This window comes from Phalacrocorax carbo, chromosome 1 (genome assembly GCF_963921805.1).
Source record: "Phalacrocorax carbo chromosome 1, bPhaCar2.1, whole genome shotgun sequence".
In the NCBI taxonomy this organism is placed as follows: Eukaryota; Metazoa; Chordata; class Aves; order Suliformes; family Phalacrocoracidae; genus Phalacrocorax; species Phalacrocorax carbo.
The window spans coordinates 28,594,547-28,609,655 of record NC_087513.1 but is presented as its reverse complement, the minus strand read 5'-3'; the positions used below and the strand labels follow the sequence as shown (position 1 = coordinate 28,609,655).

Here is a 15,109-nt window from a genome sequence, read left to right as displayed (position 1 = left end):
GGAGGTGATTAATCTGAGCTGTCTTGGACACTCAGAGTGAACTGAATCACCTCTGTTTCTTCTTATTGACTCCAAAGAAAGCCTGGCGTGACTTTTGCAGGCTTTCCACAGGTACCTTCCTTCATGAAACCTCACTGTGCTCCTAATGTGAAAATTTCCAAATAAACTAGTATTTTAAAAATCACATAAGAAAAACAAAGCCAACAAGACTGGATCTTTCTTGACAAATAATCACCTTTCAGATTATGGGGGAGTTTTAAAAATACAAAGTCAAAAATATATCAAACTATTTTGTGGAAGCTCTCTGCCTGAATTTGCCCTGGATTGATAGGAAGCATGGAAAATCCCAATGAATTTCCTTGCTAATACTACTGAAACCTGAGAACAACCTTAAAATAGAAATTGGCCAATTTTGATCCAACATGAGGAAGGTACTTTTTTCATCTGTCAAAACATGAAGCTCTTTTATAAAAGTAGACATCTGGGAAATAATTTATTTTTAAATTCTAAAATTAAAATATATCTCAAAATACACTATAAAAATTGTGTGTCAAAATACATCTAGTTGTTTGGGTATTCACTAAAACTGCATACAACATAATGTAATTTATTGCTACAATGTCACGTAAGCAGGGAAAGTTTTTGCAGTCCTGAGGCTTCAAATAGCTTCCAGTTCTACATTACAAGATAAATATATACATTGACATAATCTTACAAAAACCCAGTGCAATCTTACTAAGACTACAAATCATTTGCAATGGCATAATTATATGGTATGTGTACAATGATGATCTTACAATTATACAGTACTGTCAAACCTGATGAATCCCAAAGCACTTTAAAACTCCACCTGATTACACTGCATCAAAAGTATGTTCTTGCTTTCAGCTTAGACATGTGGAAACACAGACCTTTGGGTATGAAAATTCATAAGTCCCAGGAAATAATCTATTTGTCCCTGCAGGTGTCATGAGCTATAACAGTTCACACCTGTGTTGTTCTGAGAAGCCTTGGTAAGTAACATAATTTCCAACTTTTCCATTCATGATACACATATTTATTTATGTGTGTCTGAAAATTTAGATGCAAGTGGCTTGTAACGGGTGAGCCCACACATAGTAAAAATAGCAGTGTATAATTAGCCATTTTTCCTGCTTCTAAAATGCAGCCAGCTTTGGACAAAAGATTAACAACCTCTAACACAGCAAATGGTTAAGTGGGAATAACCAGTGACAATGTGGTACAGGAAGAGAATAATACCATATCTAATTAAAACTGCAAGGAGAATTAAAGAAAGCAGACTGTAATTAACAAAGTTAACATTTGGCAAGGACACTGAGGTTAACGTTCTTCCTTTTGTATAAAGTGTCATGGGATCTTCAATGCCTGTGTGCAAAGACTGGAACATGAGAATTTCCATTCAAGGGCCTCAGTCCTGAAAGATGCTCAACTTTGAAGCTTAGACCAATTATAAAAGCAAACTTCAGCTGAAGTACCTGAGTGAGTGCCTGGCTCGAGCTCAGCAGCACCTCGCAAGAGCCAATGACCTTGTGCTTACTGGCAGTATCCAAGACAAGTACTGTAAAGGCCTCATCCAGAGGAGCTTGTTATATTCAGTGCTTGGGTCTGAATTGCTATGGAGGCAGGATTGTGTGGCAAATATTAAGGATTCATTACCCACATGGATGTCTAGCAATGGACAGCTGTGATCACGATTTGCAGTCTCTAATACCAAGTCATGCTTTGTTCTTTTAAAGGAAAACAATACTAAGCCAGGAAAAACGCCGCCTCATTAAGGGAAGTAATGGGGTATTCCAAATCCCATAGCATGGCAGCTATTGGCAAATGCCATGTAATTTCAAGGAAGACTTAAACCAAATGGCATTTCCATCATTTCCGTATCTTCCAGGAACAAAAGAGAAGGATTCTTAATATGATAATAAAACATATGGATAAGGGTTGCATGTGCCTGCTTACAGGTCGTCCCTAGACAGCTCTATGCCACCATAGTGTTCACTTACCTGATCACATACTATTTAAGTATTTTTCCATTTTGGCTAATCTTTGCATGAAGTGTTTGTATTACGGAAACATTCAAGTCTGTAAGGATCATGGCTCTATCACATTCAGTGTTGCACAACTAGAAAATAACAGCCCAGCCCTCTTCCAAAGTCGGCTAGACTTTTCTTGATTTAAAAATTCTGCTGGAGGTGTTAATGCCCAGTTTGGACTAGAAATCGTTTCCTAGATATTGAGTTCATTTAACATATCACCAAATAATCCATTTCATAAACCAATAATGCTTTGTCTAAAATCAATGAGGTTTCATATCTCCAATATTTTTATTTAGAGTATGTTCCAAAAGATGAACGATTGAAAATTATTGTTAAAAAGCATTCTTTTTATTTCCATTCCTAGACAAATTTTATTTTGGTTTTGTGGTCCTTTAACTTATATAGCTCATTTTTTAACATCCCCATGTGATTATCGTGAGGCATCATAGCTCCCTTAAGCCTTTGGTTTGCTAAGCTGAACAGGCCATGCTTCTTTAGCCAGACTTCCCATGCTATGATATGTCCTAACAGGCCTCTCTCTACCTTTCCTGCTTTGAATTAGTTTTTCTGAAGAGAGGACACCTTTATTTGTTGAAAGCATTCTAAAAGTTTTGTACCCAGTGAATTCCTCAGTGGATATTTCTTTGTGTCTCTTTGAAATCCCTCTTGTGATGGATCCCAAGATCATATTTATCTCCTTTTTGCAGTCCTATCATTCTGATGGCTTATAGTCACCCTCTGAGCAACTAATGTAACCAGATCTTTCTCTGTCATCTCCAGTTAATGAGCTCTCAGCTTACTGCAGACATTCCTGTTATTAGTATTTAAATGAATGACCTGGCACTCAGTACTATTACATTCCTTCCATTTATACTATTCTGTCATCACAGTCATATAATTCTTCCTCTATGACATCCTCATCCTCCTTTGTATTGGCAATACTTTCTACTTTTGCTACCTCAGTACATTTCATCAGCATAAAGGATTTTTTTGTACCAAGGTCACTAATGAAAATATTAAATAAACTGAGGCTCAGGGTTGATTCTTGGACCACTTCATTAATATGTCTCTTTTAACAAAATCTTTATAACCTCTTTAGCTTGGTCCTTAGCCTGAAAAGAATCCTGTTCAGTTACTTTCTATATAATCTGTGTTGCATTTTACTAATACAGATTCATAAAAGAAGGCTGCAATCCATAAACCCTGGTTTTGCAGGACTAGCTAGAAAGACTAATTTCAGTAGCAAACAGGTCTCCATACACCCAAAAGGATGTCACTAACCATGGAAGTGATAGAGAGTATGTACATTTCTAAAGAGCAGACACCTGACATGTTCTGGTTATCTAAAATGGCTCTGGTTCCCTAAAAAGGCTAGGGTAGCAAGAACTTTTCACCAAAGGCAACTGGACTGTCCTGACAGGTCAAACCAATTCATCAGCTAGTCTGCTTTTCCTGTCCTGTTAGTGGAGGCTTATTTCCAGCTACCATTTCTTCCAGGGTTTTATTTCCTTGCAGTTACATTCACAAGCCTAAGTGTATTACCAGAAGAGTCAAGATGCCCCCAGAAAATATAGAGTTCAAAACCAGACTGTCTCTGCCAGAGGTCTTCATTCTGCCCAGGTCAGAAGAACCCATGAAAAAGAGGGCACGTGGGAAGCAAGCTGCAGGAATAGTCCTGCTAGCAGAAACTTCTTTTGCTACCCTCTTTTTCAGAGTTAATAACTGCAGACATGCAACTCACCAAGTGTGTCTACATGCCCGTATTTCCTGCAGTAACCAAAATATGGCATACATCAAGAGCAGCTGATGTGCAGTACAGGCAGTTCTGAGGATCGTTTGCCCTATTACACATGGTCAGACTGCCTGTACTGCACCTACAGACTTGGCAAACTCAAATAACAGGGAAGCTTAACACATGCTGCTTTACTTGTCTCAGGAAGACACTATGTAGCTGCCTAAACTGAAAGGTTGAGTCCTATATCTGCAAGAGAAAACTTCCTTTGGTGCTTGGTAAAAATTAGTACTTGCTCAGACTGCATCTAGAATAAAGTGTTCACATGTGAAACATTAGTACAATACTTTATTCTTCCCCCCCAGATATATCCCACTTATATCATGTTCCTATGAACCTAATTGATAGCATGACTTCATAAAACAGTTTTGTAAAATAAGGTTTCTTCTTCTTCTTAGCTGCAAAGATATGTTAACATCCATCCATTTCAATGTGGTTTTTGCTTATTCATTTTAATTAAAAAATCAAAGCAGTAATTTTACAAAGTTTTTATACTATTATTCCATATATGCATCCCAAATGTAGAAATCTAAATTTGGAACTGTGTCCACAATTCATTTTACACATCAGGTAAAAGTTTGTTTGGTATTTGTGTTACTGGGGTGCAAAACATAAAAACTGCATACTCAATTCCTTGTCATTCCTTTTCTGTTTGTTCATTACAGGTAAACAAAACTATTTTTCAGTATTTGAAGTTTGCAGATGAACTTTAAAATGTGCACTGAGTTTGGCCAAATAGAGAGTTGGTCAATAAGTGTACAATAACCCAGTCAATGCAAATCCATTTTCTAAACAGTAATATCTGGTATACCGTGTGTTTCCAATTTTTGACAACAGGAAAACTGGGGTAATTCTTATATCTTCAATGTGTGTTTTAGTAAATCATGACCTTTCTTCTAATTCAACAGTACTGTGGACAGGATGAATAATCTTGTGGGTCAGTACAAGTCCTGTACTCAGAAGACTGGGTTTCAGCCTCTGGCTTTCTTTTGCAATTGCTGTGTTGCTCGAAGAAAGATGAACAACATAAGCTGCGATATTCTTTTTCTTTCTAAGGATGTGTTTACACTGTCAACTGTCATAAAAGTTGTAGTATGTTGGTTTTAGAGTCTTGAACAAGGAGATCCCATTCACAGCTAAATGTTTTAGGTCCTTTTGTAACTGCAATACAAAATACTTAGAGTTGAAAATAGTCTGTAGTAATAACGAATACCCAAATGGTCCACCTTGGTTTTTTTATCAAAAGCGAACAGCAGAAAAGCAAATGCTTCCCTTTTCAGACTTGTTTTCATTTGAACAGATTGTATCTTCTATATTTATCTTTAACATGGTTCATAATTACACACTCCTCAACCATGGACTTAATGTTCGGATATATTATATTATATATTATATATTATGCATGAAAACAGGTTCATTTTTTATCTTCAAATAATGATCATCAAGCTGGTTCATTATTCATCAGAGAAAAATGAACTCTGTTCATCTTCCCAGTTACAGTACATTCCTGCCCTGATCATATACATAGAAGTCCATTGTCTAGATAAATGTCTGATCAAATATGACCAAGCAAACAAATCTTCTGGAGGATCAGCCTTTTGTAAGAAAGCTCTTTTCTTTTAGTTATCATCTCTTAATAATATGATTTTAACTGTTCTTGGCTTTCCTGGTTACAAAACTAAAGTAACAGACATGGACCAAAAGTGAAGTGACGTTCGGATAGTTATCATCCAACTTGCAGCTGGAAATCAAAGGTCACAGGAGTACTGCCCCACTAACCTCCAGGGTCTGAAACCCGAAGGTGACAATTAAATGACAGCTCTGTTGGCTGTTTTACTAAGATTATTTCACTAGTAACACCAGCTAACGCACTAGTTCCTGGTTCCATCCAACTTCTATTTCTCTGGCTACCATATGTAAAGGTGTATACCAAATCATTCAAATTCTTCCTCTAAAAACAGTGAACATCAGCACAAAACCACAAAAAAAGTGAAAAATTGAGGCTGAGGGACAAGTGAAAACCAGATTTTTTTGCAGGATTAGAATATGGAGCATTTTCTCTTAAAAAATATATTTTTATATATATAATATGCTTTCTATTATATCCTCTTACGTTTCACATACCACCTAAGTATCTGAATACATTACAGTGAGGTATTTACTGATTTCTGTGATCTAGTGTGTTAAAATGGATTAACATGCACCATGCAGAATTTTGTTTTGGCTGGAATTCCTTTCTGTAGTGTTTGATTTCGGAGATATCCACCACTGTTTATTTATAGTATAAATATAAATGCAGAGTTAACTACTTCATAAACTACTGTACACATATAGTAAAGGTCATAGAAGGCCTTGGCTGATGGAGGTGCTAAGAAAAGGAGTTGTATCTTTCAGAAGTATATTTCTCAAAATGGCCTTCAAGAAATCTCTGTGTTTTCCACAAATTAGCTTTATCTTGCAGTAAGAAGCTTGACTGTGCTGTGTCTGGAGAACAAAGCGGCCACTGTTGTTGCCTCTGAGCTCAGAAGTCTTTATTCAGCATATGTAAATGCCATTGATGGAAATTTATAAAGTTCAGCTCCAGAACCGATTATAAACCTATAGAGACCCCAGGGAGCTTAATGTAGCCTTCTCTATTATCTGTCATCTGTTAAGGACTTCAGGTCTTGCATTGCTGCATACAGACAATAAAACAAGGCATGCAGCAGAGGCTGTGCATCAGGGCTTTGGGGTAAGACAAAATCTGCCTGGTATCCCCAGACAGCAGAAATTTGCTTACAGATCCTGCTGCACAAGAGCTTAGAATTAGTGAGAAGTGCATATTAGGAGAATTAGAAACTTGTTTTATCTATCCTTTTCTCTCACCATCGTTCAACATGTGTCAAGCCCCGAGATGAAGACCAAGTTTGTAAGAAGTACTTACATACAAACAACTGTAGATTTTAGAATAATACTTCCATTTATGTCTATTTACCTTTCCAAAAGTGAAAAAGAGAGAGGATAAAAGGAACTTTTCCTTCATTTCAGAGTTAGGAAAAAATCTACTTCAGTTGCATGAAGCTTTAGTTCTAGCTCCATTCAGCCAGAGTGGTCTACCCTCAGAACAGAGAAGGGTTATTAGACATTGTGCTGTTAGAGTGTTAGAGAGAGAGCTGAGCTATTTGTGCATTTTGCACAGCTTTTGAGTGTTGCAGCTATGTAAAAGTGGACCACAGTTCTTCTCCTGACCCAAAGTATTGTATGCTCTGTGCTATGAAGACCTTTTCTGCAGCACGAGGTAAATTGCAAACACTCATACCCAATCTATTTGGAGTACTCAGAGCATGAAAGAGAGCTGTACACTGCCAATTTCAGCCAGAAAGTACTATGTCACGTGAAATACTGAAAACAAACCTTCACCTGTCACCTGTATTCAAAACAGCAGTGGTAGTGGTAGCAAGACACTTCCAGCTGCAGAAAACAGGCCTGAGTAGTTCTCAGTTTGCGCATTTCATTGTTAGTTCTCTGCAACTCAAAGACACAGTTTCCTATCTAGCACCTTTATACTATTGAAGAAAGACAAAGAAAATATTTGCTCACCAGTTTTATTTTTGAGGAGTCTATTATTTCCTCAATAGCTACCGACTGTTCTTTCTCCTTCATTTTTTCTTTTTCGTTACACTTAGAAACGATACCGGGGAGTGCTAGACAGAAGTATATATACTTAGGTGAACTTTGATTCTTCCTTGGACTTTAAGACTAATCTAGTGTAGAATGTGATTGACAAAGCATTTTCATTGTTGCTATGCAGCCTTTTCAAGTTACTCAACCTAAGCAAATGAGGTTGTTAATGTTTACTCTGGCCCTTTCTCTACAACGGTTTGGAACTTTAGTAGATTTTATAAACTTATAAAGGTTGCCAAATGACATCAGTATTCACTAAATAAAAAATACTCATGATTATGCAGCAGGGGGCTGCCTAGATCAGCAGTACTATATGCACCTCTAATGGAAACTTGGTTTTACTTCATGATTGTATAATCACAGTAATTATTGAAGAAAATACTTTGGAGGATACCTACCTGAATTCTTTTTTCTGTGTGCTTTCTGGGAAAGGGACAGACGGCAGTTTTTGTACTCCATCCAGATGTTAACCATCAGTGTTTGACAAATAATTAATACAAACACAAATTATTAATGCCATGATGAGAAACTGTGACCTCAAAGACCTTGTAATAGCAATGAGATTTCACAGACAGACTGCACTGTCCTTTTATCCATAAATAGTGTCTCCATAAAATCAAATGCAGAGCTAACAGATTTAATCAGAACTTTATACCAGCTGTAGTTAACAGAATCATAAAAATTAAAGAAGGAAAACATCTATCCTGTCCTGATCTAACCTCTAGTCCATGCCTGTAGAGCACAAGAGTTTTTCAAATGCCAAAGGAGACAACCAAATACAAGTAAGCCACAGGGCAACTGAGGATTTTCTCCACAAGCTGTTTCACTGCAAGAGTGACAGAAGTGGAGCGATCCCAAAGGAACTGACTCCAAAGTGGACTGGAAGCAGACTGCAGCTCCCAATCTTAGTGAAATAGTGTGTTGTGAATGTATGAAAAGAAGTGACGCAAGTGAAGCAGCAAAGCCTTGTGGGATCCCTCAAGAGGTGACCTATTGCAAGGCAACACCTTTGCGCAGCACTCCCTGCGCCGCTGCCATTCCCCACGCCCGGCTGGCCCACCGCTCAGCCCTGACACCCAACACCTAGCAAGAACCCTGCCTTTCGGCATGCCCAGGTTGTTTTTCTTCCCCTCTCCGTTAGTGATTCTTCTCTCTCCCAGACTTTACAACCAGTCAGTTACAGAGGCCTGTTAATGATTACACGAGAGGCCCCTTTATCTTACAGACAGCCACTTGACTTCTTGGAAAGGAGCAAAACAGTTGTGAAAGCTGAGAAGAATCTATCTACACCTTCCCTTGTTACAGTGCTGGGCAACAGGGAGCTCCTTAGCATGCAGAGGGAAAGAGTAGCTATCTTGGATTCAGAGTTGTATGGAGATGGCCCAGCAAATGAACAAACCACACAGGTAGTTCATTCTTTCTTTCTACCCTTATTCATAATCAGATGTACCAGACAAGCCAGATCTGTGTTGTTCTATTTCCTCCCACACCACTTAACCAGGAGATGACTAGCAATGGGATATGTGGGATCTCTCGCCCCTTAGCTATTGCTTCTAATCATAACAAATAATAAGAAATTATTAATCAATATAATGGTTTAATGTTATGTAATTATTCTCTGATTATCTAATAATTAAAGAAAGGTTCAACTGAGGTGCAACACCATTTCATTAAAATTGCACTGATAGCAATAACATTTTTTTTAATTCTTCTTTTCCCAGCGTATAAATACCATGTATATTAAGTCAGATTCAAAGAAGGACTGAAGAAATTTGGCTGGATTCACAGATAGACAAATTTCCCAGCAACAGATTCATTGTTTGTGACATCTCTAAATCTCTCAGGTGATGTGAACTTCAAAGCATCAATGACACCATGATGATTTCAGTATGCTGTAAGACCTGGAGCTGTTGAAGGAATTAATGTTTTTTCAAATCTTTAAGTATTTCTTTTCTTTAAAGGAAAGAACAATTCTGGAAAATATTTTGCAGATTTTTCATTTAAAATAACTTCTTTTAACAGCTAATTGCTCCACCTTTGTCTAGGACTACCAAGGCTCTTCTATTCCTTGAGAAAGAAAAATTCTTCAGATCACACTTATGGTGTATTTATCCATATATAATAATAAAATTCATGTTTTCTATTGGTTAGAAACCATTGCTTTCAGGAAATATTCCTGCTGACTAGCTCATTCAGGGGAATAGTTAAAGAAAACATTTCTTAAATATGATTAATAAATCAACATAGAAACATTTTTTCTTGGCTCTATTTACTACTGGAAATGGTAAAAAATCAAGGAAAAGGTTTTACATAGAGAAGCTTTCCATTTTCTCCCAAGCGATCCAAAACAAACTGCTCCATTTTGTTTAGTCATGCAATACCTACTGCTCCAGCAACAGTGACCCAACCTGATTCAACAGATCACCAGCTGGGCCTCTGCGGGGGACCTTTTGAACTCAGTTTTATGGTAGCGCTCTGCCCCAAGCACTACTCTGAACTACGACAGGGCCTCTCTCCCTGGGCTTCTTCAAGAATACTTCTGAAAGCTCTCGTTTACTTCTGCACCAGAACAAAAGACAAATTAGAACCCTTGGAAATGTTCACAAAATTAAATTATTTTCCAGCCTGTCCCACCCAGCATGGTGCAAGAGAAGCCTGTGCCCTTGCAGGACATTAATATCTTCTCATTTTATTCTCATTCCAAGCCAGTCAATCTCATAATGCTTTTGATGTAAGTTCTAGTGGACTGCATGTCAAGTAGAGGACATTATCCCAGTAGCTGTACAGTGATTATCTGGGCTACCGCAGTTATTTCTGAATGAAAGTACTGGTAAAATGCCAAATGTTTTCAGAGATCACTGTTGTGCTTGCTAAATTACTGGGTTTTCTGGTGAGTCCTAGGGCTGTATACATATATTAGCAAAACAAAACAACATTTAGTAACAAGTAGAAGTTCACTAGGTCACACACTGTCAAATCCAACCCTGAAAAGAACACAGATCCTGTTTTTTAACTCTTCAGTGTGACTAACACTCTCCACATCTCCCTTGATACAGCACGTTTCTTAAACGTCCCATTTTCGGGTATTAAAAGGAACATAGACCACAGCTTTTTAGACCTCACCCCAAACTTTTAATGATGGTGTCATACATGCTTTACGTTAACAGACCTGTACATATCTACATTTCCTTTGTTCTGAGCATTTGGAAGTTAATAAACTTTAAATTCGTTACAGAATATTGAATAGACTGAGGATTTTGAATGAGAATGAGATTCTGATAAAAAAAGAAAAATGTTTACTTTTCAAATGTCTGTACCATATCTGGCATACCTAATATTATTTAGCTCATACTCACTCATACACTCTTTGTTTCATTTTTTTAATGATTCCTATAAGGTCATGAAGAAACCTGCCACTCCTAATACAATACTCAGAGAAGAAATTGATTTCTTACAATATAGATAAATATGTTGCTGTCTGTTAGTAAAGAACCTGAAATAACCAAATTATTATGACAAGGAAAAATGACTTTAAATTGGTGTCATCTTCAAGCTTTATTTATTAAATCCTACCTTCACCATGGTGAACAAACAATATTGATCAAGTAATAATTCATAAGAATAGTTATTATTTGATTTCAGCTATGTTTTCTGGACAAAGATATAACTGAGTTTACAAAGACTTTCAGAAGAATCAAGACCTCTTGCATATAGGGAGGACCTAATCTTATATTTTAACTCAACTTCTAAAAATATTAAAAGTAGGTTTCTACCAGTAGGGTACCGTTAAGAGTAATAGAAACACAACCAGAGAATTCCCTACTTTGAGCAGTTCTTAAGCTGCCACCCAACACCAGAGAGTTTTACAAAATTATTAATTTGGGACCAAACACATTAAAAGCCAGACAATCTGCTCTTCAGAAGCTGTAATAATTTTAATGAGAGATGGAGCGATGTTCTTGTTTTCACTTCTCTGATTCTACTAATACATGATTGTAATTCATTAATTCAGGGTCAGACAATGAGCCTCTGAGCAATTATTCACATGAGTGATCTCATAGAATTCAATGTCCTCATTTAATGTGCCATTAGAATGGTACATGGGTGCATCTAACTAAAGCAAACATTAATTCACTGCAACACAAAACAGGTAGCACTGCAAAGTCTCTAATCTCAGCCACTGTCTATTGAGAAAAATGGGAAAAGAAAATTACTTCATGAATTTGGCTTTTTCAAGAAAACATCTTACTGAAGAACTCCCAAGCCTTCTACCGTATTCAGAAAACCAGGAGACTCAGATTTTTTCCAGAATTTTAGACAGACTACTTTGCACAGTTTAGGCAATGCCAAGAAGGGAAAAAATCTAAGATGCAATCCTAAAAATATTTAAGCATTACACTGGAGAATTGTAAGGAGGAAGCAAACACCAAATCAGCCAGGCGTATGGGCAACTCAGACTCAGTTGTGATCTCACTTACTCTATGTTGATGGTAGCCACCGTGGTCAGGCACCTTGTGGAGAAGTACATAAGTAATATGAATCTCTGTTTAAGTACAGCACAACCCCAGTTCCTCTTCTCAGAGGAATTAGATGTTCTCTCATTCCTGATCATGTCTCCTAGTCCAACACTGTTGTATTATATAAATTTTTAACTCAGATAAACAAAATGTCATTACATTTAATGTGATTATGAAAAACTGGACCTAAAGAACACATTTTCTACCTGTCTATCTTTCTCTATTGTACAGCTTATGACCAAACTTTTGTGGGCAGGTTTAGGATGTTGCCTGAAAGATGCCATAGAACTCTCAGTCACAAGCTAAACACCTGAAACCACCTCCAGCTGTCCTTTTCTTTCATATATTTTTGGAGTACACGTTGCCAAAAGAGAAGACAGAAGAGGTAGAGACACCGGTTGACTGCTTCTACATGGCACAGTTCACATGCATTTTTGAAGGCAGGCTTCATTTTGCCATCATATTGCACAGAGAGATTTGGAAATACATGCTATGCCCTGTCTTACCTAGCAGCCCTGGGATTTCCTCAGCACAAACAAAAATCTAAATCCAATTACATGGCCCACAGGCATTGCAGAAGTCTCAAATCTTTGCAAGTAAGATACCAGCTAGGCCTAAAAGTCACTGCATATTTGATAAATTTTAGAGAGGTATGTCCTTCATGGCTGAAGATAAAGGCTAATGAGGCTGGAATTAGCATAGATTAACATCATTCAGTTTTAAAAGGTGTTGAGGGAGTGTGAGTCTAATCCAAAACCCAGAATTCATGCCTCTCATCACCATCCCACAGTACCACACCTGAAAGGATCCTCCCCTGCCTCATGTTAATTTGAGCCAAAATATTAATTCACTCCCCAGGGAGCATTTCTTTGCTATGTTCTGTGCTGAGATATGTATAAATCAGACTGTATTAGTTCTGTAGCTGGCATGCAAATGCCAGGTATTCATGGAACTATTAATTGCCATTAATACTGGACTGTATAGTGGGCAACACAGAGGCATAGAGATCTTAGCTCCTAATGTATTTTTGTAGCCAGTGATGTTCTGTAGTCAGAAAAAGATGTTCCTCCAGTGGGTGATTAAGAGCAAGCACCTGACTTTGTAATCTGAAATGAACTTTGTAGACTGTCAAAACCTATGAAAATACTTCTGCCTTCACCAGACTGAAGTTTCCCTTTATCAGTACCCATTTTAAGGCCCTGAGGACAAAATCTGTGGGAGAAGGTTCCCAAGAGAAATTGGGGTTGAGAGAACAAAGAACAACCCTTCTATAAAGTGTGTTGCATTACAGTTATTGATAGGTGTTACTTTCACAAATAATAATGCTCTATGCATGGTTGTATCCAGAAAAGGGCCGTCCTTCCTCTTCAGATGTGTAACATAAATGGAAATGTAGGTAGCCTTTGTTAATCCTCTGTCATTTCTTTACAAAAGGCATTACAAAATTATAACAGTTTGTTACAATTATTCCTATCAAGCATTTAACCTGAAAAGTGAGATTTCTCATCTTTGTTTTTAAAATTATTCAGCTAAGTGCAAATTGCCTTTATGAAAGTCAAGAAATAGAGACCACCCTTGCTTTAGCGTAAGACACTGGAGAAACTACTGTACTGTAGAAACTATTACACGAGGAAGCTTTGACTTTTTTAGATGAGGTAGAAGGATCTTTAAGCAAGACTTTAAAAGGCCGCCTTCTAGGGTGTAAAGACTCCTCACATCCATAGTCCTGTATGGGAATTAGTACCTCCAATGGGTTATGCACTCAACTTGGTGCTGAGCTAGAACCCCAAATGATATTCAGACCACTTAAAACAGCTGTGTCCCGCCACATTGAAACGCTTTCCTGTAATATTTCTTGACAAAAAGACAAGCAATTGAAGAGAAAGGAGAATAATCCACTGATAGTACTGCTTTAGCCTCTGAAGTGTGGCATGTGCTTGAATCACTCAATGAAATTCTCTGTTATAAACAGCAAGATGAAATTCCACAAAATACTTACAGTTCTTTGCATTAGTAGAGGAGTTTCAGAACAACCTATCCCTTCATCATTGAAACTTGACTCCATATTGATTATGTCTTCAATCACCTCTTCCATCTGATAAAATAATATTGTAAGACCAATTATTACAAATAATAATGGAAACAATGTTATTCTGAAAATAAAGAGGAAAAAATCTTGAGTATTTATTACATCAATAAAACCGAATTTCAGATGTTTCTATCTTAAAATTCAAATCATTCAAGCACTTTTACACAATATTCACATTTTTTCTTCTTGTGAAAACAGCTTTTGTGGTTTAGCAAGTTACTTCTTTCCTCCCAAACACCAGCCCATTCCCCTTTTTTAACCCCTTATTGCAACACGAAGATCAGATGACAGGAGTGCGTTGCTAAGTTGTAACTGTGATCTGTCACCTTCATCAAATGTGTCATATCCACAGTGTATTGTTGCATTGGTGCAGGAAGGCTGAAAGGAACCTGTGGTTCTGCAAGATCATGAGTCACTCAAGGTTTGGTGTTACAGTCTGCTCTCAAGATTCAGCAGGCAGAGGTTTATGTTGTGTTTGGCAGTACACTGGATACTCCTCTAGCCAGCCTTCTGGTCCCGCATTTGTTCTAATCTGAACCAAAAGCTACAGAAGCAGATGGAATAGCTAATTAATTCCTTGGGATGAAGCGGTGAATACTTTGCAGACATATAGACATATATAGATTTGGACAAGGTACAGCATGAGTTTTCAATGATAATTTTCGTCTGGTTCCATTCACAAAATAACTTTGGGAAAGATCCCATGATGGACCTGTCACTGTTAACTCTACCATCTGCAGGAGAAGTAGACTCGAACTCTGACGCTTTGCAAGCAGCTCTTGGGAGCTGTCTGAAGAGCTGTAGCTGAAGGAAATGTAGAGGGTCCTCTGCAACAAAAGAAACTAACACACGGACCAGGGACCTTTCAACACACACCTTTAGGCAACATGGCCCAGCACAGCTTGTACGTGCACTCCTCTCCCTCTCCAAAAACCAGGCATGTGCTGTCCAAGGAGTTGTGCCCAGACTTATTTAGGAAAGTGCTGTCTGGGCC

General features: G+C 37.7%; 1 protein-coding gene and 1 long non-coding RNA gene across 3 annotated transcripts in view; one reads left to right on the top strand and one right to left on the bottom strand.

Annotated features, from left to right (window-relative positions):
- Nucleotides 1–15,109, bottom strand: part of TFEC (transcription factor EC) — a 144,193-nt gene that overhangs the window by 23,427 nt on the left and 105,657 nt on the right. The window contains exon 4 of one of the 2 annotated variants that reach the window (XM_064447065.1): nucleotides 14,026–14,121. In XM_064447065.1, the coding sequence (XP_064303135.1) occupies nucleotides 14,026–14,121 (96 nt within the window). Of the gene's footprint in view, nucleotides 1–7,425; nucleotides 7,511–14,025; nucleotides 14,122–15,109 lie in introns of those variants that run through there. The other variant, XM_064447072.1, reaches the window with a different exon arrangement.
- Nucleotides 8,545–10,884, top strand: LOC135312576 (uncharacterized). Its single transcript, XR_010372182.1, has 3 exons — nucleotides 8,545–8,645; nucleotides 8,735–8,915; nucleotides 9,231–10,884. It is a non-coding gene; the product is annotated as an uncharacterized LOC135312576 (long non-coding RNA).